We start from the raw sequence: 25,631 nt of genomic DNA on the forward strand, positions 1-25,631 counted from the left end.
TGAAAGAATTGGTACGCACGATAGGCGGAATGATCCCCCGTGCATCCAGCACTGCAATAAAGAATGCCTGCTTTCTAAAACTCCAAAACTGAGTCTCATAGAGTTTCTGAAGTGCTGACTTACAGTAACACTTACAGTGAATGAGATGTTTGCCTCACTGAAATCGTGGCATGGGCACACTCATCAACACTAGTGTGAAATTCACTGCGAGGTGGTCCCAGTATGTGTTGAGCTCTCAGCCATGCACATGCCTGCGTGCTGTGGGGGTGTTTGATTTGTCCAGATGTGCTGCCTTTGCTCAGGTGTAGCAGTCTTACCTGCTGTGAACAACTCTAGTAATTTTTCCATGATGCCACCCTGGGTTGTGTCTACACCTGCATTCCAATTTTACCTGTTATGTGTATCCTTACTTCTAAAAAACGTGTAATGCTTGGCATCGGGACTGTTAATGTGAATCAACGCGTAAGTAAGGCAAAGACATGCCTGTGCGTAGAATCAAAGCTTTAGGAGATAGTACTCATATACGATGATTGCTGCGCTGACTGCCGCTTACCAGCGCCTGACTGAAGGTGACTTCCGAGTTGCCACAAGGCAATCTTAAGCGTCTGCCCCGTAACGTGACGTGCTGCGGAGGGGTTGCCAAACGCGTTTTAATACTCTCGGCAAGAGGCGTTAGGATCGATCGAAGTGCTGCCAGTTCGCAGGGCTGAAAGAAAGCGGACGCGGCGCGGTTGGATTACCTCGGTAACTCGGTTGAAGGCCGCAGCGCCGGCAGGCCCCGCGCTCTCCCCTCACCGGCCCGGCTCACCCTCCCCCCTCCGCCAGGCGGCCGGCCGCGGGGCGCGCGGCACACCTCAGCCGTCACCGTCATGCGTTAACGGCGAGGCTCCTCAGGAAAGCCGTTGGCCCGCACCTCCACGCCCTCCGCAGAGGCCTCGAGGCCGGACCGGAGGTGGCGGGGACCGCCCCCCCCTCCCCGCCCCGCCGCCGGGGTGCTCGCTCACAGCTACGGAGGACGGGCGGTCTCACCGCCCTCCCGCTGCCCCCGGCCCGGCCCTCGCCTCGGCGACACCGTGGCCCCGCCTGGCGCTGGGGCCCCGCCCCCGTCACGTGCGGGGGGCGGGGCGGGCGCAGGGCTCCCCGGCCGGCGGCTGCCGCGCGTGGAGGCGGCCGCTTGCTGCCGCAGTCCAGCCGCCGGAGCCGCTGGTCCCGGCCTCCCGCCCGCGTCCTCGCCCGCAATATGCCTCCGCTGCTCTCGGGCTGCTCGCCATGCCGCGGACCTGCGGGCGCCTCTCCTCCCTGTTCCTGGGGCTGGCGGCCGCGATGCTGCAGCTGCTGCTGTTGCTGATGGGGCGGCCGCTTCCCGTCGACGCCGCAGCCGCCGCCACCCGCCCGCAGCAGCAGCGGGCGGCGCTGCCGGGGGGCGTCCCCGCCGCCGCGGCGGCCTCAGGTACCGATCCCCCCCCCCCCCCCCTCCCCGCCGCCGGGTGGGTACCCCTGTTTCCCGCCTTCCCTGTGGAGATTTCTCCTCTCTTCTCCGCGGGGCTGCGCCGTCGGGGTCCCCTCAGCCCCGCCGCGTCCCTCCCCTCCCGGGGCGGGGGGTCGGCGTCCCCCTCGGCTGCTCCCCGCCGCGCTGCAGAGGGCCGCGTCGGCCGAACCCCGTGCTGCGTAGTGGCTGCTAGCCTGCGAAACCGGGGTGTTGTGGTACCCCGCGAGGGACGGGCGGCGTTGCCGAAGGGAAAAATAAGCCTCTACGTTTTTAATGAAGCAGGTAGCGGAGCCGTGGCGGCTGCTACAGGGCGAGGAGGATCCATCTTTAATATCACAAGATCTGTATGCAGCTGCTGTAGCGTGTCACTGGCGTGGTGAAAAATACAACCCAGTAATCGTGTAGCCTGTTTCTGACCTAGCTGGAGATGGTCCCTCAAGTGCCAGGCAAATGGTCTCTGGGGAAGCATGGCTCTATGAACTCCTGTTTGCTGGCAGGAGTCACCAGAGCAAGATACATGTATAATAAACATAAAAAAACCCCCAAATCATGTATTTATTTCTGTATATATTTATATCAATATAAAAATAAATAAAAAGCAGCTGACATATGCAAGTGTCTTAAGTCTGTCAAATGAGTGATGGGGCTGGTGAGCTCATTAGTTTTTGCATTTCCTCTGCAGAATGAGGAAATATGTCGTTTATCCAACAGCTGAGAGTATGAAAATAATGTGCTGATTTCAGTATTAGGCCTTGCTATTAACAGTCAAATGCGTGAGGTTACCCCTTTGCAGAACTGGGGCAAGTGATAAGGTTTAAAAAATATGTGTCTATTCTGAAGTCTTAGTGGCTTAAATTAGGATAAAACCAGTATTTTTCTTGACATATTGCCTTTCACCAAAGAATTTCAAAATGGTTTCAAACATGAATTATTTAAGACCTTTTAGCACCAAGGCTCCGTTTGGGCATATCACTAGAGCATATGTTTCTATTTCCAGTTGACTTCAAGAAGGTATAAAATGTTCTTGGTTTCAGGCATATGGTTAATATTTTGACGAAGTGAAGCCAATTTACAAAGCTGCCAAAATATGTATGTTAATTAGGAAATATAAGCAAAGATCTTGAATTATGGTCTTTACTTGTAACTTCTTAAACATGTAGAATAAGAAACTAGATTTGGTTGGTAGAATATGAACACACTCTTAAATTCTCCTCATATACTCTTAAAATGTCTTGGTTTGCTTCTTGGTTTCTTTCTTGTGTGGGTTTGTGTTTGTGTGGTTGGTTTTTTTTATTTTTATTTTTTTCCCCCTTTCCAAATGTTTAAATTGTAGGACTTTAAAGAAAGGTATTTGATGAACAGCTTGGTTCTTGTTTTTCCTTTAGAACTGATGATTTTTCATTATTTTGTTTCTTATGCTTTTAGAGGAATATACCATTAATCACCAGTAAACCCCACTTAAAAGGCATTGGCAGCATTTCTAACTTGTGCAGTGAACATTTTGCTCATGAAAAATTGTGTGGCCAAAAAAAAAAAAAGGGTGGGGACATGGCAGGTTTTGTAATTCAATGAACCTCTTTGGTTTCAGGTATTGATTTCTTTTCAGTAAGCTCCATTACCTTATTGCCTTCAGCCCTGGCCAAAATCTTTGTTGGTACCAAACAATTTGATGCTGATGCTAATGGTTTGATGTTGTTGCTGTTGCAGACCCATGTTAGTTGCTGTTGCTTTCTTTTATTTGCTTATTATGCTTCATAGGTTTTGAGGTATGAGAGTCCTGAAAGTGTCTTATAGTACGCAGCTTTCATGATCAATCCCAGTTTATGAATGTTAAAAACTATCATTTGAGCTGATCCTCAGCATTTGTTTATGGTACGTTTAAATACAATTAAAGCTTTATTTCACTTCTTGGTTGGCTTTCTAAATGATCTTGATTAATTTCTTCTTTCATAAAAAATTGAAAAGAGCCAACAGTGATTAATCTTTTTAAAAGACAAGGCAATCACTGCTACAAAACTTTTATTATTCTGAAGAAGCTGCTAAGCACTTTTGGGGTTTTGTGTGGTATTTCCTTTCAGTAAAGCATGTAAGTGATTTTTCCTATATCGATATCTTTGAAATTTTAAAAAGGAAGAGCCTGACTCCAGGCATATATTTTTCAGATACCAATGGTTTTTTTCCATGAAATTATCTTTTGATGGTTTACAGCTGAAAGGTAGGCAGGATAAATGGCTGTTGCCTTTCCAGCAGAAGACTGGCAGCAGAGTAATCCCTAGGGGGAATGCTTTGAAGAGGCCACTCCTGTAGCAGCTGCAGGTCCTGTGCTGGGAACTGTAGGCAGGCAGTGGCTTCTGGAAGTAAGGAGGAGTCTGGCTGAATTTGGATTTATGCTGTGTGTTTGTGACCCCAGTGTTGCTAGAGCAAAGGAGCCTTATCTTCCTAAACAGGGAAGGTGCAGAGTAAGGTTGGAGTTCGTAACCTTTTCTCATTTGATGTTCCAGTATCGATGTCCCTGTTCTGTCGAAGCTAATTATACAGTTTTACAGATCAATTCCCTCCTGGATTAACAGACTTCTGCCAGTGTAATTATTATGCTGTCTGAGAAGAGATGCTAAAGTCAGCACAGCTGTGTACAAAGGTTTGGGATGCGGATTCTGTTACTGACATGTAAATGTAGCAGTGAGAAGGGAGTTGCCGAATGACTGAATCATGACTGAATAGGGTTTTTTGTTCATCCCTTCTTTCTTCTCCCCTAAAAACAACAGAAAACTTACCACTGCCAAAAGAACTAAATAAACTCTAAAGACAAGGCAGAGAAGACATGCATAAGAGGGACTCAGTTCATCGAGTTACTCTGACTCATGTTATCTAATAGATGTAGCTATTCTTCCACATTTTAGAAAAAAAAAATATTTGGGGAGAGAGAGATGGGCCTCTCTGGTTAGGGTGGTGATTGCTGAAGTGGACAACCTGTCTTGGTTCCTTGTTATTCTTAGTGAGTTTTTCCATTTTCTGTGTGGCAGTTTAGAAATCTGGACTCTGGTGCGCAGAAACAATTGAAGAGAAGTCACAGGCAGCTTTGAATACGCAGCATTGAGGTCAGTGAGTTTGAGCACAGAATTCAGTATATTATAGTCCTGGCTTTGATCCAGGCAAATCTGCTTTTGTTTTCCTTGTTCCCTTTTGTTTATTGAGATGCATTCTTTACAGGAGGTAAGGGTTGTGTTCTTTGAAGTTCATGGATGCTCAGGATGTTCTGGATGTGGTGCATTGTTATTCTCTATAATGCAGATATTGGGCAGTAAACAGAGCAGAGACCGCTAATTGATTAAGTGATACTTAACTCCATCAGTTCTATGGCAGATCTGACTTATACTGAATGAACAAGATTCTTCTGGAAAAAATAGCAGTTGTGCAAATAGAAGCTGTCGCATTATGTATAGGCAGCACGTAGGATGACATACAGCATCTTAATGTTGGAATTTTTGTTCCACATTGAGACCTTAAATTAGACTTGAAGTATGTTTTAAAATAGGTGTTACTTCTTCAAGTTCCTGTCATATAGCTGCATGTTCTGTGCTGTGGGTACTCTCCATACCTTTTGTAATCCCAGCATAAACAAGAAAAGACTTGCCATCGTATTTATTATAGACCATTCCCAATCTGCCTCGCATTCCAGAATTCAGAGAAAAAGAAATTTATTTTGCCTTTTTTTTTTTTTTTTTTTTAGGCGGGCGGTTTTGCATACAATGGGAAGATTAGCTTGATTTTTGTAGGGTGAAATTAAAAAGCAGTAGCAGCTAATAGTGATCTTGAACAAAGGAGAGGACAGAATTGGAATCACTGTGCGTATTTATGTAGTTAGTTCTGTTTGTTGAGACTGATGAGATAAATATGTGATTGTTGGCAAACCCAGAAGAAAATAAGAGATTACTCTTGTACCTATTGGAGACAATTATGCTGTCTGGATGCTGGCTGTGGAATTTGATTCTGTGCCCATTTCTCAGTACTATCTGCTTGCATGTGATGATGAGTTGCTACCTAATGTGAAGCAGTGTTTTAGATAAGAGTTACCTAGTGAAGATTTTCCTAAACTCTTTTGTACATTGTCTTATTCTTCCCAATCATTCAAGGAGGAGGTAACTTTCTCATGCTTCCTTTTTATTTGAGATAGTGGAACAGAAATATTTCTTGGACGCATCCTTGTGTGACTTACTGCTTTTCTAATCTTTCTTTTCAATGTTTCGATTAGTGAAATATTTTTCCTAATGACTTGTGTATTGGTGTGTAGGTGGTGCTTAGGTATTTAGAGGAGCATTTGGTTTTGATAGTTTGTTCTGTTAATCTGGGTTTGAATTTGGGTGATAATATGTAATGATGCACTTTTGTAAAATAAACTTATATAGTGCTATGTGACTGGCTTGTTTGTTGCTTGATGGAACAACTTTTGTGGTTTACTGTCTCTATAGTCACTGGATAGGGGATTAGTACGGTAGCAATAAATCCAGTTCTGTGTTGGACCTTCTGTTGCAGCCAGATACAGACCCCAGAAAAATGAGTGAGGAGTTAAAAGCTGTGCAGGACATTCTGTAGCATTCGTATAAAGAAGGAAATTCAGTTATTTTCATGACTGAGTGATTACGTAGGATACGGTTCCTGCTCAAGAAGTCAGGGTTGTCTAACTAGGGACTTCTGATCAGCACTGGGGTTAATTGTTTTATACAACCAGTAACACAACCTTCTTATCCAGTAGGTATTGGAATATAATCGGTGTCAGGGGAAAGGTTTATTTTTAACTTGTCAAAGCTTATGGGTTAAATTATAGTAATTGTTTTCTATTTGGACATGGAGGAGATGGTTTGCAGTCTTTAAAATAAGACTCTTGATTTGTTTTAGGTGTATCAGATGTAAACATTTCTTGGGAATCTATCTGCTCCTTACATGGAGAACCTTAATGAAACTTTGGAAAGCTGACTTTCGATCTGGTGAAAAATAAGTCTGTCTTTATGAAATAGAACTCCTAAAGTATTACATGCACACATATGTAAAATGGCTTAATGCAAGCAACTAACTCCAGCTATGGAAATAAGCTCGGAAAATGTCCTTTGATTTGTTCTTCAGTCTTCTCAGCATTCTCAGCCTCTGGGATTTGCAACAATGGTTTCTCACCTAGGTGAGAAAGTAGACAAAGAATGTAAGTCTTAGACTTGTCCTGATTTATTGGAGCTGATGTTCTTAAGTGACTTAGCTTTCTGTGCTGATCTAAGGCTTAGTAGTGCAACAAAATATCAGGAGGGGCATTAGGACACTGAGAGGTGATAAGCATTTGCACTTCCAGACAGAAATGAGTAATGAAAAAGAAATACTCACAGATAGTTTCATTTGCGTGTCTATGTGTTCCATGATTTAGGTCACTCAATTGCTAACACAAGAAAAAGAGGAGTCTGAGGTTTTCCGTGGTCAAGCACAGATGAAAAAAGGTCTACTTTTCTGTTTTTCAGAAAGAGAACTGCTATAAACAAAAAGGTACTGAGGAGTTTTGAAGAGGTAGGCCGCTCTCCTCAGTTGAAAGCTTGCTTTTATTGAAGCTTGTAATATATTATAGAGCATCATGCTCTATACTTCAGAAAACTTGATTTCAAGAAACTTGCGTTGCCAGTAAGTTTCACTATAAAGAACTGAGAGAGACAAGCGCAGAAATGCATTTTAGGTTTCACAGAAACAGGACCCACAGTTACAGGCTGAGGAGAAGTGGCAGGAAGCAAAAGTGATTGATGATGGCAGGAAGCTACCTATTGCAAGATGGTAGCTTTTGCAGTTCTTACTTGTTTTGTTAAAGTTTCATTACTTCTGTCAATCTTTTGGCAGATGATATGTCATCAAAGGCTAATTGATATGTGAAAACATTCACAGAATTGCTGTCAGGCTGAGAAAAAGGTAGTTTCAGGATTTGTAATGCAACTATCTGGGTCACTGGGGATCTATAGCATGCTTTCTCTGTGAACTAGCTCAGTAGATGAAGTCTTTGAAGACAGAAGCAAAGATCTGAGAGGAAAGCTTATTCAAAATAAACTTACTTTATGGCATGTCAAACTTAGAAAAAATAGCACAGGTTACTTTGTCATCTTGAAAGCTGCATATTTTTATATTCACTATATCCTTCTATATGAATGGGGATTTGAGGCACAATGTGACAGAGCAGATGAGTCCTCTGTATTACTCCCAATATTGCATTTAATTCCTAATTCACAGGTCTAGCAATCTGGTGTGCTGTAGGAGCACCCAGACCCTGTGATCAAGAATTTCCATTGCACCATAGGGGTTAGCGTACACTTGAATAATGCTTCTGTGCCAGATCTAGCTCCTCCTACCTAATCCTAGCTTGCCAGAGGTGTTCTAGTGCACTTCATGTGTGCTCCTGAACTGTCATCTTCCACACATGTCTACAAGAAGCTGTATTCAGCAGACTGCAAAGCAGCTATTGCATTTCTTGCTTTGCTTTTCTGGCACTAGTTGTTGTAGAGAAAACATGAGGTTCAAAAGCAATTTTCATGCTAGCACATGCTTGAGGGGAGGATGTGAGTGTGCACAACTTTACAGTCAGCAATATGAAAGTGTATTTGCTGAAACCTGTGCTAGAGAACTTAAAGTTAGAAAGCTCAAGAGAATGAATTAATCTTTAGGAGTGCCCTCTGTCCCTAAGCCAGCTGTTTAGTAGGGGAGATTTCACTTAAGCTGTAACTCATCTTTTCAGTTGGAATAGGCACTCCAGATCCATCCAGTAGAGGAGCTGGGTCCCTGGGAAAGAGCAGTCCTTCCAAACCATGTCTGAGGCTGCAGCACAGATAGAGCATATGCTCATACAGCCCTGCATCTCCCTGTCACACCTACAGAAGAGACAGTCTGTGCAGGGGGTCACCTTTGGTGAATGTATTGCCCTGTCATTTTGGGAGGGACGTAGATTGGGAAGGGATGATGTTTAGACCTTTGAGAGAGCACACATATACTGTAGTATGAGCAGGTTCTTGTGACTAGGAGATAAACATCAACAGGCATAGTCCAGTGTGTGTGGAGGACACTCCAAAAGCACCAGTTGCCTTAAACACAGCTTCATGGGCAGAACACAGGACTAACATGTGGCACCACCAGTTCTGTCAGGTAAAAAACTGTATCATATGCTATGAATTTCACGAGCAGTTGTCAGCTGTCTGTAGATGATGTGAAGAAAATCTCCTCCTCCAGTCCCAGTTGGACCAGCTGCTGTAACTTTCCAAATGATTTTGCTTGCCCTCTGACTGTAAGCATGTTATGCATTCTTGTAAACAAAATACTGACAGGTCTGCAGTTTGTGGTACATGCATGGCACGACCCTGGTGATGTGTGCTCTTGTCTGATGTTGCTCCTGAGAGCCATCCTGTGTGACTTGCTGGGGTTGACAGGGCTAGGGAGTGATGTTCTTTCCTGTCTGTGCGTGCATAAGCCCCCTAAGGCTCACCAAGTGCAGATATGAATCCTGTCAGGTTCCCATGCTATCCTTATTCTTTCCCCTCCTCAAATTCTTGTTCTTCTTTCTCTTCCCTGAGGTTGTGATTATGCTTCATCATGTGGGCTCGAAGAGAGTCTCCACTGACTGAAAGACGTTAAGTCAGACTTCAGGGCACAGTTGCTACTGTTTGCAATGTGGAAATGAGACAGTTGAAGGAGATGGATTAAAGGGTCAGATCCTCCTGCTGGACCTTCCCCATAACCCTTCTTATTTCAGCATTCTGCATTTACTGTTAATAGTGCCAGGTACCTAAGACAGTGCAGTCTTACTAGTGGAAGAGGCAAGAGGTGGCCTCTCATTGAGATTACATGGAAATAAATTGTAGCTCTTGGTGGGTTAGAGAGAAAAAAAAAAAACAAAACCTTGGCCCTCTACCTTCTGATTTTCCTTGTCCCATTTTGAAAAATTTGGTGGTTTTGGTGTGGGTCTTACCTGAACTACTGGCAGCTATAGCAGATTAACCTGCAAGTGGCTGAATAGCTGTGGTGGGGCGTGGTTTTTTTTGTGTTGAATATGATGCAGTGGTTATAGGTATGAGTGTGAAACCCATATTGAGCCATGTACATTAGGAGGTCATGAAGCAGCAAAATACAGAGAATTTCAGAACCGCTTCAACATGTCCCCAGCATACTCCTGCTGAAATGCATTATTGATATGACCACTGCACCCCAAAAGCGCTCTAAGGTCTGTAGAGTGTCGTTCGATTAATGAGTGCTTTAGCCTGTACAACTGAGTGTTTGCTTGAGTGCTTTTACTAAACACAGTGTAGTTATAGCCAGATAAATTGGAGCACTGACCCATTATCATCCAGTTTATTTTGGAGGAAAGAGTTGATTTTAGGGGTGGTTTTTTTTTTGTTTTTTTTTTTTTAGTTTCTAGATGGTCATTAATAGTTCATCTGCCTCTTCTGAAATGTTTTCTTCTGGTGGACATACTTTTATTTCTTTATTTCTCATCAATCTTTTACCCATATTCAACGATTAAGCTTTCCCACTGGAGTGTGCACGTAGCTTTCAGGTTTTGTGCTGTAGGTGATTTTAGTTGCAGGTCTGAGCAACCCTTTCATTAGTTTAACGGATTTTACTTTCAGAATCCTCAGTGTTTCTGTTTTCATTGACTGCAAGTGTAACCAAGTAAGGCCATGCAAGGTAAAAGTATATCTTTTCATCCTATTTCCTTAATAAAGCATAGCATTTGCATTAGGTTGTGAGCCCCAGATTATCATAGGATGCTGTACTCCTACTAAAATATCCAGCCAGATTTGTTAAGTGTATTACAATTAGCAGCTGGAATAAACCACAATCAAGTGAAGATTATGTTTGTTCTTTGTGGGTTTTTCTTGTAGTGTTTTCTGTGATTTGGAAGTAACTACGAGGATCTGGAATTGTGGAGGTATTCAGGCTGGAGGGGATATCAGGAGCACTCTAGTCCAACCTGCGTAACGCAGGGTCGACACTGAATTCAGACCTGGGAGCTCTTTCCTGTCAGACCATGAAAGCCTCCAAGAACGGAGAACCTCTCTGGACAACCTGTTCCAGTGATTGTTTATCCTCAGAGAGAAGAAAAATTCCTCATGTCCAGTCAGATCCTTCCCTGCAATTTGTGACTTTGCCTTTCGTTATCCTGCCATGCATCTCAACAGAGCACTCAGCTCTGTCTTCTTGGTAAACTCATGGGTATTGGAAGGCTATTGTTTAGGTGCCCCAAAGCCTTTCCTTTGCAAGGTTAAACAATGCTCACTTCTTTCTGTGGGTCCAAAACTGAATGCAGTTTTCCAGATGCAGTCTAGCGAGTGCTAAGTGAAAGGCATTAATTACTTGCTCTGTTTGCTATGCTTCTGTTGATGCAGTGCAGTGTGCTGTTAGCCTTCATCGATTCCAGGGTGCACTCCTGACATGTTTATCTTTTTGTTCGCCAGGACTCCCTGATGTTCTCAGCAGAGCTACTGCCCTGCCAGTCAATCTCTTGCAGGTACTGCTGGAAGGGCTCAGATGTGTCATTTTGTCTTCGTCCCTGCTGAATTTCATGAGGCTCTTCTTGGCCTCTATCTCTGTCTAGGTCCCTTGGAGCATACTGACTGCATCCTCAGCTCGTTACCATCTACAGACTTGGAGGGTGTGTTTTGTCCCTGCCTCAAATCACTGACTTGGACTTTTACATTACTATGGTGGTGTCAGGTGCTAATGTTTCTCTTAAAACTTCTGCATTTCATTTTGGGTAGACTGTTTTCCTCTAATGCATGTACATTAGAAGAAAGTCAAATTATATCCTCTGCTGCAGATTGGGGCTGTTTTATAAATATGGTGTATACAGTTGGCTCAGTCTATCGAAATAGATATTAGTGCATTGCATGGACTTCAGGTTATGAAATGTGGCAAGACACCAAATTTATTTATTATTAATTATTTATTATTAATGAATTTATATGGGCAAGGCTCCCAAATGAAACTGATTGGAACATTCTCGTATAAGGTATTTTCTATGAGGTAGCAAATCTGGTTGATAATTTGTCTGTGCTAATGTGAGCTAAACTAGAAAAAAGGTCAATGATGTCAAGATATTTGAAAATATAGGCCATTTTGCTGGAATGAATAAGAAGGTGCTTACCTCCTCCAACTATTATAGACACTAACGGAATTATAAAGTTTTTTCAGGTCATTGTGGAAAATATTTTTCCTTTGTTCTGAAGCCTTTCATTAAGTGACTGAACAGGAGAAATGTCTGTTTTTATGTTGGGTAAATGCAGGACATCAGTAGAGTGTGTGTTGTGAGAGCAAGGGAGAAAACTTACTCTCACTAGGCTGAAGGAGAGATTTTCTTTGTATTATGGACCACCGATATTGAGAAAATCCTCTAATTATGTTGACTGTAATAGATAACCAGCAAAACAATTGTGAGATACTGCATAGTTTTGGTGCAGTGCTGGGCAAAAGAATCTGTCACAGCTGTTTGCCTCTTAGTTGTCAGGTTCCTTTTCTTTTTCCCCCTTTTGTGTTTGCTGTTTGGGTTTTTTGGGTTTTTTTGGGGGGGGGGGGGGGGGGAGGGTGTCCCTAAGCACATTATAGAAAACCTGTCCCTCTATGATTCTGTCTCCTGGATTCTTCAATGTTTCATGGAACACATTGTCTCAGAAATAATTAAGTGGATTTGTTTCCCCCCAGTCCAGTTGGCACAATATCAGAGGTGCTGAATGAATCTGAGTATTTTTGGGGAGAAAACAGTGTTTACTGTCCCATTTTCAGTCTTGGTGTCAATAAAAATATTTCTATCATCCTAGAAAGGTTTCTGTGGTGTTAAGTTGTTTTTGAAATATTCCCTACAGGAATATTGGTCACTTGCTGCGAAGGGAGAACTTGTGTGTCTGTGTTGGTGGTGTTTGTGTTGGAGACACAGTTGGTGGGCAGCGTGTTCATCTTGAATGACTGTCCTTTAGCTGGATCCTGGAGCACTTTATCCTGTGTGGAGCTGTAGAGAGGCAATATTCAGTATTGCCACTTACCTTGATGGCATCCATGTATGCAGAAGAGTTATATTATTGTGGGGGCAATGTTGATTCAATTGTTTTGCTTTATCCTGTCATCTGATTTGAGAGATCCTTCTCTTTTTTTAAACTCTTTTTATGGCATCTGTGGAATTTTACTTTTAATTAAAATTGTTAGGTATCTGCAATCTTTTTTTCTAAAAACTAATGTCATATTTATTGATGGTTTGTGATTTTTTTTTGATCATTCACTTTATGAAACTCAACTTTAATAAAGACTTATATATGAAAGAGATAGTAGCTTGCTGGGTGCTCTTGTTTGTTGCAGCAATGTGGATTTCCTAACTAGGACATAAAAAAATTCCCCTCCTGCATGTACAGGATTACAGTTAGGAAATGTTGGCCTGCAAACTTTGGATTGTATTTTCTCCATATATGTCTTTAAACACTGGCCGCCTTCTGGCGGTTAGAGGATCATTACCTATAAGTGAAAGATAAACATTGCTGGAACTTTGTAAATACCTTTCTTTAAGCAGTAGTATGAGATTTTGCAGCTTTTGGGGAAGAACAGTATTTTCAGCAAAGAATAGTGACCAGCTTGTTATTGAATAATGTCACTGAATGCATCAGTAGTTTTCCTTTGTGATTAGTGAGTAACATGCACTGATGTTTGAATTAATAGTTTGTAGGTTATATTATGCCACTGTGGGTTTATACAGGCATATCTGTCTTAAGGTTAAAACCTTCATGGCATTAAATGTCATGTTTGAAGAGGGTACTGCTTTTTTTCCTGTGATTTCTTCCCCCCCCGCCAAATTAAGGGGATGTTTGAATTTGCACAATTTTTTTTTTTCCACTCACTACCCACCACTAAGAATTAAATGAGACAAATCCTGTACCTGACCCATTAGGTTGAAAAAAGATGATTCATGCTACAGGGTTACTGGAATATTCCTCCTCTGTCCAAGTATATTCACCATTAAAGGGTAGGTTTGACAAATCATTAGAAATTCTGTATAAGAAATGGTCTCATTTTGTCAAGGAGATGATGCTGAGTGATTTATTTTTTTCTGTTTATGTAATGAAGGTTTGATTGTGAAGTTCATGAGTGGGAAATGCATGTAGTTTGCTTATCACCTAATAGGCATTTGCCCATTTTTCTTCAGGGTATATAATATAATGTGGGTATTTAAGATAGCATATTTAAAATAGAGTATTATGCAGATTTTGATGTTTCCCTAGTGTACTTTTTTTCCCAGTATTCTATAACAAAGTGTGAAATTTTAATATTCATTTTTTTTCATTCCCTTAACTCTGATACAAGGTAGAATGATACAGGCAGTCACTTAAAAAAAATTAAAGAGCAGCATTACAGGTTTAGTATTAGTCAGTGAGTAAACTGAAATGAAAAAAATAATCTTACAATGGCCTCTGAAATGCCTGGGCAAAAGTGTTTTATTTTGTAGGCTTCAGGAGCTCTGTTACTAGTATTTACTTGCTTATTTAAATCTTTCACTTGCAAATTTATCTTTATTTGATATATAAGTTTTATTAAAGATTTTTGGTCTTGTAATATCAACCATTTATCTCACTTATCTAAGGTTACAGAAGATGATATTTAAAATAAATGAATCCTAAATAAGTGAAGCTCTGCAGACCGCAGCATTTCATCTTGTCTGCTGCATATCTCCCTTGCTCCAGGAAGGTGAATTACCCAGCTTCCATCTTTCATAGTAACCAGAGTTCTGAGAACCAGGCTGGCTGATGCAACAAAATAGCAGCAAATAAAAATGAAGAGTTGCTATGGTAATTGTAATTGTCATAGCTTCACTAACAGGTGTCAATTTTGAATTTTATTGAAATTCTTATTATTAATACCAATACAGCAAGACATGTGAAATATAATTCCGTAATGAAAATTCTGGTTTATTGTATCCTGTGAGTTCTTGTGTTCTGTCTTGGATGGTGAAACATTCTGATTTTAATATGTGAGTTGAATGAAGAAGGCATCTAATGGTGAAAAAACATCATGCAACTACTTACCAAATGAGTACGTTAACAGCAGTAGATGACATGCACTTAAAAGTATTCCATGGGATTTTTTTTTAATGACATATTTATACCATGCAGTGTTAAAGGAATACAGGAAAAAAAATCCCTTCTAAATTTCATAGCTCTTGCTTAGGTAGCCCATAAATATATTTAAAGGGGAATTCTTCTTTTCTTTCTATTTTATGTATTTTACTAGGTGCACTTGGGGGTATGTTCCCACTGGATAGGTGAGTGGATTTAGCAGCTTTATGGATTAACCTGGTGACATTCTTGTGTAGTTCTTATAAGCATGATCATTCCAGGAAGGTGTATTATTGATTATGCAGTAGTAATCATGAAGGATACAGCCTATAATGATGTGGTTTGTTTTATTGATTTTGCAGGACCTAAATTTCATCAGCATTTGGTTCATGTCAACATTTGTGGAATGAATATCATGCTTACTTAGTTTCTTTATGCATCTCGTCTGAGATCTTGGTTGGAAGTATAACCATTTACAATGGTATTACTCAGCTGTTGGTTGTAGAAGAAGGTTATTTTGTTTGTTGTTTTTATTTATTTATTTAAATAACTCATTAAATCAATCAACTCTTATATATAACAGATCTTAAAATTGAAAAAGCTGAAATGTTCATTTACCTGTGCAGTAGTACAAATTTCAAACTCTAGGGCTGTCCAGATCATAAAATAATCCAAATCCAATAAAATAATTACAAGCACTAAAAGTTTGCATGTTTGTGAAGTGTGGTAGTTTTGGTTTTTTTAAAATGTGAACTCAAGGTAGTGCTGCAGTCTGTATCTGTACAAGTGTGTCATGGAAGTAGATAGCTGGAATGTTATGTAATGTCTATTTGAAAAATACTAGGAGTTTCTGAACTCTTTCACTTCTCTGAAAAATTAGCTCACGCTAGGCAAGTACATCCTCTATCAAAATGTGATAGCAAATGTTGGCCATATTTAGTCCTGATTAGAATTAATCTTTCTTTTCAGTTGCTTCTGAATTTAGAGGAACCGATTCCAATAGTTGTGAGAAAATCAGTGTATTGATTTACACTGACCTAATGACTGTTCACTACTTTGGAAATTATTTCAGTGCCCAAGTACTAATAAGGCATAAATTTAAACTAATATTTGAGGGTAAGATTTCTATTAAGAATGTTTTGTAATTTTCTTTACCTCCCTCTTTAAAAAACAAACCTCCTTTTCCTCTTGTTTGCTTAAGATTTATGTTTATATATGCACACACATATACAAAATATAAACCCCTGAATTATGTTGCTATAAAAGGAAAATAATTATTCTGTTTAAGTGAAACAAAATTATTTTAAGTAAATAAATTCAATGAACAACTTTTTTTGTAAAAGCGTTAGTAAAAATTCAGTATTAATTCTATGTGAAGAAATGCTCCTAAGTCTATAAATATTTTTTCTGGAAAAAAATCCTAGAATGTATGACTGAGCCAGTCTATTTCTAAAGTAGTGTGGTTTGGGGGTTGTTTTTGTTTGTTTGTTTGTTTTTTCATTTACTTCTCTCTGCTACCAAAATCCCTTTTAGAAGGGAAAGAGTCGTTGTTCTTATCTGTAAAATATATAACACTTTTTCTAGCATTTTGGTAGATGGTCAGCTTTTCCATATGGTTTGATATGGTTTTATTATAACGGGACACTGAATTTTGGGTCTGTTTTGAACTAAATGAATAATTAGGTTTTGACCTACCAATTTACTTAGAACCTTGAAGTTTGCTCTGTATCAGGTGCTAATTTGCCACAGGCAGTCCCCTGTAGTTTTTCAGTCTGCTAGATTTGAAGTCTCCTTTTAAAGTGCACATCCTGATAGGTTTGATTCAATGCACTTAATTTTATGTAATACATTTATCACTCTCTTTTTAGTTTATGAAGCTTGCAAAACCCCTCATCTTTATAGAAGTATTGATCTTTCTTCATGATCAGCGATCTCACAGGCTAAAATATTATGGGGAGTTGTCATCAGAGAGATTACTCCAGGATGGGATGAATGCTGGGAGGAAGGAGACCAAGCAGAGTTCTGCCAAGAAAAGAGGACAGTATGAAAGGCATGGAGAAATAGCAACTGGGAAAGGTAGTTTTCACAAAGCAGTGAATGAGCAGAAAGCCATGGGAGCAAGGATGAGATGTTTTTATTTGAGATTACAGTAGATTGTTGGGTTTACATCTTTCCTACATGGCTGTTTTGTTCAGCTCTTAAAAGCAAACGTATCCAGTTGTTTCAAGAGATGCAGCCTAGCCTTGATTTGGAACTGAGTTATCAGGATAGTGTGTGAATTTTTTTCTGAAGTACTATTTTTGTTTTTTTCCTAGTGAAGTGGGAAGAAGGGCCACCTGAAGACTGTAGTATGTGCTGGAATAATGCATTTATCAATATGAATGAGCTTCTAGTAAATAATTTCCATTTTTTTCTTACTGATGTACAGATGCTTAAGGACTCTGGCACTGTGGTCTGCATGTGCCTATCACAGCACGTGATACTGAAGTAAGGAAGTGTTTCTCTGTATCTGAAATAATGCTTTGTTTGAAGCAAATGTAAAAGAAAATGTTTGAAAAGCTCTGAGAGTTAGAATACGTTTGTGAATATGTATATATTAGAATATAATAGAATAAACATATAAATAGAATATGGGGTTTTTTTCCAACAAAAGCTCACCAGAGTAGGGTGACAAATCCCCTACTTAGGTAATGGTGTGTTCAAATTTTTTCTAATTTGTAATCTGTTACAGTTTCTCTTGAATATGAAGCAAGTGCTTGTTGGAGATATCTAGATTGGACTAGATTGGGTTAAACTGTCTCCTGTAAAATGACTGTAACAGCCTTTCTCTGTGTAAAAGGCACTGGTTGCCCCCCCTCAGGATCTAGCCTTAGCCCCTTCATAATTGGGATTTTGTTGATGGCTTCTGTGGAAATTGGTTGACCAGAAATAGGGCAGTGGGAATACTGTGGTGTCCTACTTTCCCAGACCCCATTTTGCTGCTTTGTCCCTGGAAGTCGGTAATGTATTCTGCACCACTGCAGAAATTTTTGCCAAAGCTGTTCTTCTAAATATACATCTTAATGTTCAATTTTGCATTCAAATATTTTAAGAGAGTGCTAAGCTGCAGAACTGTGCTGTATAGCTTATGTGGTGGTATTACCTCCACAGGATTGGCTGTTCATATACAAATGGAGTAAATGTTGATTAGCTCTGGGCTCCAATTTATTTAATATTTAATTTTTTACAGTATCTTTGCATTGCCTAAAAGCAGTTCTCTGTAAGTCTCTACAGTTGAACACTATTGAACAGCATCCCTGCCATATGGCAGTAAAATGTCAATATCTTCTTTTTCCAAAGTGCATTTCAAGGAGCAGTCCATACTTGCTTTAAAATCAGAGTGTATCAGAGTAATCATGCTGCTTTTTTTTTTAAAGATCAACCTAAACAAGGGCAAGTTTTAGCTGTCACTGAACTTGGGTCTATCCTTATGCACCTATGTTCTTTACCAGTCACTTCATGGTTATAGTCAGTTACATGGCTGTTTGCTAACTAGATCAAGGTTTTAACTCCCAGAGTGATTCTGGAGAGGGGTGGTACAACTTTTAACCTTGTGCTAAGTGCAAGAATGGAACTGTGTCAGCTAGTTCTCAATTTTCAGGTGTTTTCTCTTTTCAGGCAGGTAGAACGATTATATTTGTTATCCGGTGTGTGTCTTATCTAACTCTAATGTTCTCTTTTCCAGAGAAATTGATTTTTACAGCTGATTAGGTATTTGCTGAATTTCCTCAGACCTTTTGTGAACTGTGTGAGGTTCTTTGCTTCTCAGTTCAGTTTTAATGCATTGAAAATAAAATGTGTAGATTGTACTTGTAACTAATTAATAAAAGACAAAGTTAAAATTGCACAGGGCAAAATGTTTGCAGTGTGGTTTATATTTTAGTGGTATTCCTGTGTCATTTTAGGGAGGAAAAATAATTTTCTGCATTTATGCTATTATTTTAAATCAGAGGAGCAGCATATAAATAGCATATAAATATCTTTATAAAGAATCACATAATTAGCTTTTAAATGAGATATTCCGTTACCAATTTGGAATATATAGAATTATTTGTGTAGGGTTAGAAATATCTTTATGTCCATCTGTATGTAGGGTCTGTAAATGACTGCATGGAGTAAGACAGCATAAAAGAACACTGATAGTTGGCAAATGAAGACTACGTTAGGATGTACGGCTTATTAATGAGATTTGCAGGTTATTTGATAGCTATGAGAAGCATAATTGAAAGCTAGTCAGAGAGCTTATCCGAGTATCTGAGAATAACTGTCAGAATATAGCCATAAAATAGTTACTGGAGTTTAGGGGTCACCTATTATGTCATTTTAATGCACTATGCAAGGCAGAAAAATCTGTACTGTGTCAATGCATTGTACCTTAATAAAGAACAAAAGGTAACCGCAGGCTGATGGTGCACTGTGGTGAGGAGGGCTTACTTCATCATTAAATCATTCCCGTGTCAGTTGCTGCCACAACTCACCTTCATGTACATGGATTTTTAATGAGCTTTAAAGGTATAATAGGCTTTTACTTTTTATAGATACACTTTTGTAGTTTGTCACTAGCATTACTGTAGTTTTAAGGACATTTTAAGTAGTAATGATTGGGTTTTGTGGGCAGGAGGATTGCTTTTATATGATGATCTTTTACTAAAGCCAGATGTGTGTTGACTGTGTAGATTATGTATTTCATTGATCTTCCCTGCCCCCACCCCACAATGGCAAAATCCATTGCAATACTGCATGTGTAGTAAAACCTGGTATTCTTAGAACATGTGATTTCTTCTTTACAGATCAGTGCACCTTTCATGTTCCTAATTATATTAAGCCAAAAAAAATGGTGCTCTATGAATGGAAAAGATGGAAAAAATTATTGTTCAGTCAGCTAAGACCAAGCAAATTGCCCAGCACATGTTTTATCTGTTTAGTTAGGCAGGAGCATGGTAATACAGTGTAGGCAGTTTCCATAGAACACAGGTAAGCATGTGCCTTTTCTGGCATGGGTTTAAACATCTCTGGGCAAGGATGAGAAAAGTCTTCTCCAAGGGAAGGTACTAATGAATAATTTAGTTGTAGTTACTGTTCCCTCTGCTCCATAAGATAGTTGCTTAATTTGGTAGTTGTCTGTGTTTGAGAAGAGTAACTGCCTCCTTCAAGGTGTAGAACCTCTTTTGCTATAGGACCTTGGTGACAAATAGGAAAAGGGGCTTGCGTCTGGGTTGCCGAATGTGTAGGAATACTTCCTGGGCAGTGCCCTGCATGTGTGTGTTCACTGCTGTATCTCACAGTTAATGATAAGTGTAGTTTGAAATATATTGGTGCCTGTAAGGTCTGTGGCCTTGACCATGTTAATTAAATCTCAGATAAATGTGGTAACCAGATGACATGCTTATCTGCAGGTAAAGAATTAAGAACAAATTACATAGGGGTGTTATAAAGAGAGAATTTTTTGCGCTGCTTTATACCTGGCTTGCAATTCCAAGCATTTCTTTGGCTTAATTCTGTGATATGATTTCCAAGTTAGGACAGTGATGTGAAGCCAAATTCCAGGCATTAGATGCTGTTGCTTGCAGAAATGAGATGTCACTTTACTGGCTGTGACGTATCTGAAGTAGCTAAATGTGGTAGAAGGCCCTGTTTCCCTTTGTCTAAGTAACTGCTGCATTTGTGTGATCATTTATCAGCAAACATTTAAATGTTGTAGAAACTGGCATTTCCAGTGGACTTGCCAAGAGACAGATCTCACTTCCTCTGAGGCAGCACAAATCAAATTAGCTAAGACTGAGTTCTTTCTTCTAATTGTAGGAGTTCTGTCAAATCTGTTTAATATTGAGATACAGCTGACCCACTTGTGTTTGGCAAGTGTTAGTGACCGGAAAAAAGCACAAGTTTCATCTATTGTTTAATTTATCAGCTTTGGTTTTGTTAAACAGTTAACCAACAGTTCATCTCTGCATCTGAAATGTTTTTAAGTACATTTTATTGTGATTAAAAAATGCTACTGCAGTCTGCATCATATTTGAGACTTAAAAGTGTCTTTAAAGACTTGTGCATTAAGATCTTTATAAAAAGAGGAAAAAAAACCCCAGGATTTTCTTTGCAAATTAGATGTCATGAGTGTTAATATGACATTGTTAATAACTCAATGCCATTAAATGTGTCTGATAAATTTGCACATTAAATGCATGCGAGTCATGTGAGGGGGTTGGTCAAGGGATATCAAGTTTGGAAAGATACAGATCAGTCATACGTGTTGGGCCACTGCTGCACACGCAGCCTGAGCTCTTAGGACCTTATGATTGGTTTGCTTTTAGCTAGGCTGTTACAGCTGGCCTGCTGTAGGATGCTCTGGTATACTCTGTTTTATACAAAACAATAGTGAAACCTGGCTGTGGGGGAGGAAAATTGTTGTTACTGTTGGATGCTGGTTTTTTTAACTGGGATTTTTTACATATTGTCATTTCACTAGCATTTGGATTCAGAGGCATAATATTGTGTGCTCGTGTTTTCTGCACTGTTACTGTTGAGGGATTGAGACAATTACTTTTTTTCTTTTTTAAAAATGTCTTCCCAAAATCACTGCACACAAACTTCAAGTGACTTGTTGGCAGAGTATATTCTGGTTGATACTAGAAAATGTAAATGTTTTGCTTGTATATATTACTTGCAGGGAGGGAACAACTTCCAGCTGATTGGCATACTTTCTCTTGTCAGGAAGAGTCTTGTGTCAGCACAAAAGATAAGGCCAAAAGCAATGAGACCTAGGGATTCAGTCTCCTTTAATCTTTGTCTTAATATTAGTGGGTGTGAAGTGAGCATTTTTCACTTGAGTAAGTGCTACTTACATAGATGACAGTAATATGCAGGTAATTACTCTTTCAGAGCTTGCATTATATAAGACCCTGTCTGTTTTCACATGGGAGACCTTTGTCTCATTAACCCCCTAGGATTTCAGTCTGCATTTACAACTATGCTTCTGCATCTTCTCAACACCATTTCAGGCAGAGTATCAGTTTTGAAAAATACTGTGGCAATATCTGAATCCATATGAGAAAGAGGTAATGGAAGTTGAGTGTGGCTAAAGGCAGCCAGTTATATTTGTCAGTTCATGATGAGAAAGAGTGAAAATAGTATAGCTTTCTACATTTTTGCAGTCTTTTTTCTTTTTAACCAGAAGCTGCTTAAAAAGTGGGTTTTAATATGGATATAGCTGAAGGAGATGAGAGGAAGAAATATTTTTGCACAAATTAACCTTTGAATTTACTAACAGCTGGAGGAGGAATGTAGTGACTCCCCCACCTGTGTTTTCATTAGGCTTATTGTTAGCAGGAAATGGAAAAATACACATTAAAAGTGTGAAATGATTGAAAGAAAGTGTCTTTCTGAGTACATTCTAGGTTTTCATTGGTTCATGACTTACTTCAGCTGTAATACTAGGCTCTTTTTCTCCTGACTTGATTCCAGCTGTTAAAATACTAGTTCATACCAGGCATTTCTGGGATTGGTTCCTACTGGCATGAGCTTGGATTTTGTACTACTTAATTTTTTAATTTTAAATACCATTTCACGAGATACTCCTGGCTTCCAAGTGATTACAGGTTCAGAACATTGTACACAGTCTGTTTTCCCTATTTAGTAGCCTTTTAAGTAGTCATTGACCAAGGGCAAATGACCTGTCTTCCCAGTTTTGTATATGTGTAACTGGATCAATGCCTGGAAGATCTGTTTAGTAGCCATAATTTGCTTACATGACGTAATTTTTTTTTTTTAATCATTATGTGATTTAAAAACCCTCTAGCAACAGCAATTCAAAAGCAATTTTATTCTTGAAATATCACACATAAGAAAAAAAAGACAGATTACATTGTTCCAAGATTATTGTTCATTTTCTGTTTAATTCAATCAAATATGTTTAAGTACAATTGGGATCTTTTTTCTTTTTTTGAAAGCATATATTAATTGCACAAGAAGATGTAGATTTTTCTATAACACTGGAGAGAATCAAACTGGCACAGCTGGTAAGTTTTTGCTGTGTATGTGATAAATAGTAAAAAATTGAGGCCAGTGTAGCTTTTGTTGTGTGCAGGTCATTTTTTGCTTGAATATATGGTATGCTCGATGCATACAATAGATCTAAATAAATACTTATTTCAGAGAGGCCTAACTTGGATGTCTTCACTACATGCTGGTTTTTTTGATGGATTGCACTCGGCTTTTCAAGGCCTTTTCATTCAAATCAAGGTCAATGGTAGTAATCTCTTGGTGCAATGTCAATCTCAATTATAGAGGAGAGAACATAATGAAATTGAACTACAATTTTAGGAAGATAAATTTCAAACAAACTTAGCCTGACATTTGACCTAAATAGAAATGCATGTTCCTAATTAATTTATTTGAAAATATTGGGGTATGAAGTAGTGCAGTGGTGTTGAATAGTAGTATGTCTGTAACCAAACTACTGGAAAATTGATGTTATTTGAAATATTTTTAACAGTGGTCCATAGATATTTTAATTAATGATAGTAACTTAATTTCACATGGAAATAACATGGAATTCTGTCTGTTTTTATGTACCTGCTGTCTATGAAAAGACTCCCTGATAGATTATTTACAGTCAAGGTGGGAGAGAGACTGAACATAATTCAGAGTATCTTGAGACTGTTGTTCAAGTGGACTTACTGTTTTCAAGATACTGCTCAGTCACTGTAATTATGATCCCTGCAAGACGCTAGGTGTTGTAAAGGAATGTCAGATCCTCTAATTAGACGTAGACAAATATTATTTAGAATTTGCAATGCAGAAAGGTGAAAACTAGAGCAGAAGTGTAAATCTGTTGGGAGATGATAGATTAAACCAGTTGAAGTGTCTGGATGCATTTGGTTACTCTATAATAATTTTACACATGTAAAAATAAATGTGTTATCCCACAGTCTGTAGACATTAGGTTCTATGTTTTTAGAAACTCAAGGTGCTTCTTTAAATGTGTGACCCAAGCCAAGGGTTATGCTTGGATAACAAGACCATCTGTATTATCACTGTGATATTGCAGAGCACTTGCAAGGCACGTTGAATCTCACGTTGTCCCAGATGCATTGTTCAAGATTAAATGAAAAGGGGAAGGATTGCTTTGTAATTTTGGTTTGTTGGGGTTTTTTTGTTTTTAACTGGTTAGGTATTATATTTGCTGAGTTTGGTAAACACTTTTTGGCATCTTTGTGCCCCATCTCAAGGTTTTTTGCTTCCTTCTTCTGTGTGGTATACAATTGTATGATTACCCCTCGCTTTGGCCAGATCTTACCCTCTGTTGAGATAGAGATCCACCGTACAGTGGATGAATAGATAAGGCATAAACTCTAGGACTTCTTTACAAATTTAAGTTACGGTCCTTAGTTATGATGTATTATGACCTCCTGTTTTTTCATTCTGTTAATAGGATCTGTTTTTACACTAAAAGTTCAAGTAAATGACATCATCAGTCATCAGTACCTGCGACAAGCGGTTGTAGAAGTGTTTGTTAACTACACGAAGACAAATTCTACTCTTACTGGTAACAATGGAGCAGTATTAATAAAAGTTCCCTACAAATTAGGATTAAGCTTAACTATCCTATCGTACAAGGATGGCTACATGTTAACACCTTTGCCTTGGAAGACTGGGAGAATGCCAAGTACGTAAGCATCTTAGAGTCCTATTATTAAACTGTATCTGTTGGTAATTAAATTTCTCTCTTCTTCAGCAGTCTGGGTAGTTACTGTCAACTGAAAAAGACTGAATGAAGTCAGTCAAGGGAGGTGGCATCTGTCGATGCAGATGTAAGGGTAAATGATCCATTAGACTTGTCAAAGTTCTTATTGTTGTAAAACAGAAAATAGCCCTTTTTAAGTAGGTTATATTGTGATACCATGAGTGTATTCTGAGAAATTGTTTACCTAGACTTAGCAAAGGGCTGGTAATGTGTTTTGACAAAAAAATCATGTTGTCTTTAGTGATCCTGGAGTGCTGATGCTTTGAGTCCTGTATAACAGGTATAACCTGTTGTTATAGTTTCCTTTCAGCAGTGTTTCCTCACAAGTTTTCCTGTTTCACTATTGCATGCTCTTAAAGTTATATGAGGTGTTTTTTTTTCCTTCTTTTAAGAGAGATGGACTCTTAAGAGTTCTAGCTGCTTGTTTATCCATAGAAGGCACAAAACAGTAGCAAACATACAACAGAGATCTTCCTGCCTAACCACTGAAATTCCTGCTCTGGACAACAGGAGTAATTTATTTATCCAGTCTTTATATACTCTCTTTTTTTAACTGCTCTATTCAGTATTCCCTCAGAACTGGAGATCTTAACAGCATTTTTTTTGGTTGCACAGTGTAACAGATATTATCACTTTCCACAGTATACTCGTCTGTGACGCTTTCATTATTCCCACAAAGTCAAGCTAATATATGGCTGTTTGAAGATACTGTCTTAATTACTGGAAAACTGTCTGGTAAGTTCAGTGTACGCAGACCATAATCTAAACACTTTGTGATAACCATGTGTACACATACAAAAAAAAATTAGGCGTGTTCATATACTCTTATAATACCTGTTTACTCGAAGCCAGATTTTCAGTTAATTGTGTAGCTGTATGTGTGGCTGTGACAAGTGCTAGAGTAGAAATACACATACCATGGAGAAAATGGGTGAAACCAAGTTGTTATGCTAAATGGTTTTCTGAACAGTAATAAAAACACTGTGTGTTTTACCATTGCTAAGACAAAATATTACTCTTTTACAGATGCCAAATCTCAACCAAGTGTTCAGTTTCCAAAACTTTTAATAAAGCTTCCAACAAATCACCATATTACAAATGTTACAGCCTATCTGACAGTGCCAGAGCAATTTTTGAAAGTGGACAGCTTTCTCTACACAACAGGAATTCTTCTAAATAAATCTGGTATGTAAATATGTTTTTTAAGAATTTTTTTAAAAGAAGAAATCTTCAAATTATAATGCATATGAGTGCACAGTGT

General features: G+C 39.1%; 1 protein-coding gene across 1 annotated transcript in view; it reads left to right on the forward strand.

Annotated features, from left to right (window-relative positions):
- Positions 1-1,117: 1,117 nt before the first annotated feature.
- Positions 1,118-25,631, forward strand: part of FAM171B (family with sequence similarity 171 member B) — a 39,311-nt gene continuing 14,797 nt past the window's right edge. The window contains exons 1-4 of the mRNA XM_030019024.2: positions 1,118-1,450; positions 24,059-24,292; positions 25,013-25,105; positions 25,397-25,555. Coding sequence (XP_029874884.1) covers positions 1,270-1,450; positions 24,059-24,292; positions 25,013-25,105; positions 25,397-25,555 — 667 coding nt within the window. The 5' untranslated portion in view covers positions 1,118-1,269. The remainder of the gene's footprint in view (positions 1,451-24,058; positions 24,293-25,012; positions 25,106-25,396; positions 25,556-25,631) is intronic.

The sequence above is a fragment of the Aquila chrysaetos genome, chromosome 6 (genome assembly GCF_900496995.4).
Source record: "Aquila chrysaetos chrysaetos chromosome 6, bAquChr1.4, whole genome shotgun sequence".
NCBI lineage: Eukaryota > Metazoa > Chordata > Aves > Accipitriformes > Accipitridae > Aquila > Aquila chrysaetos.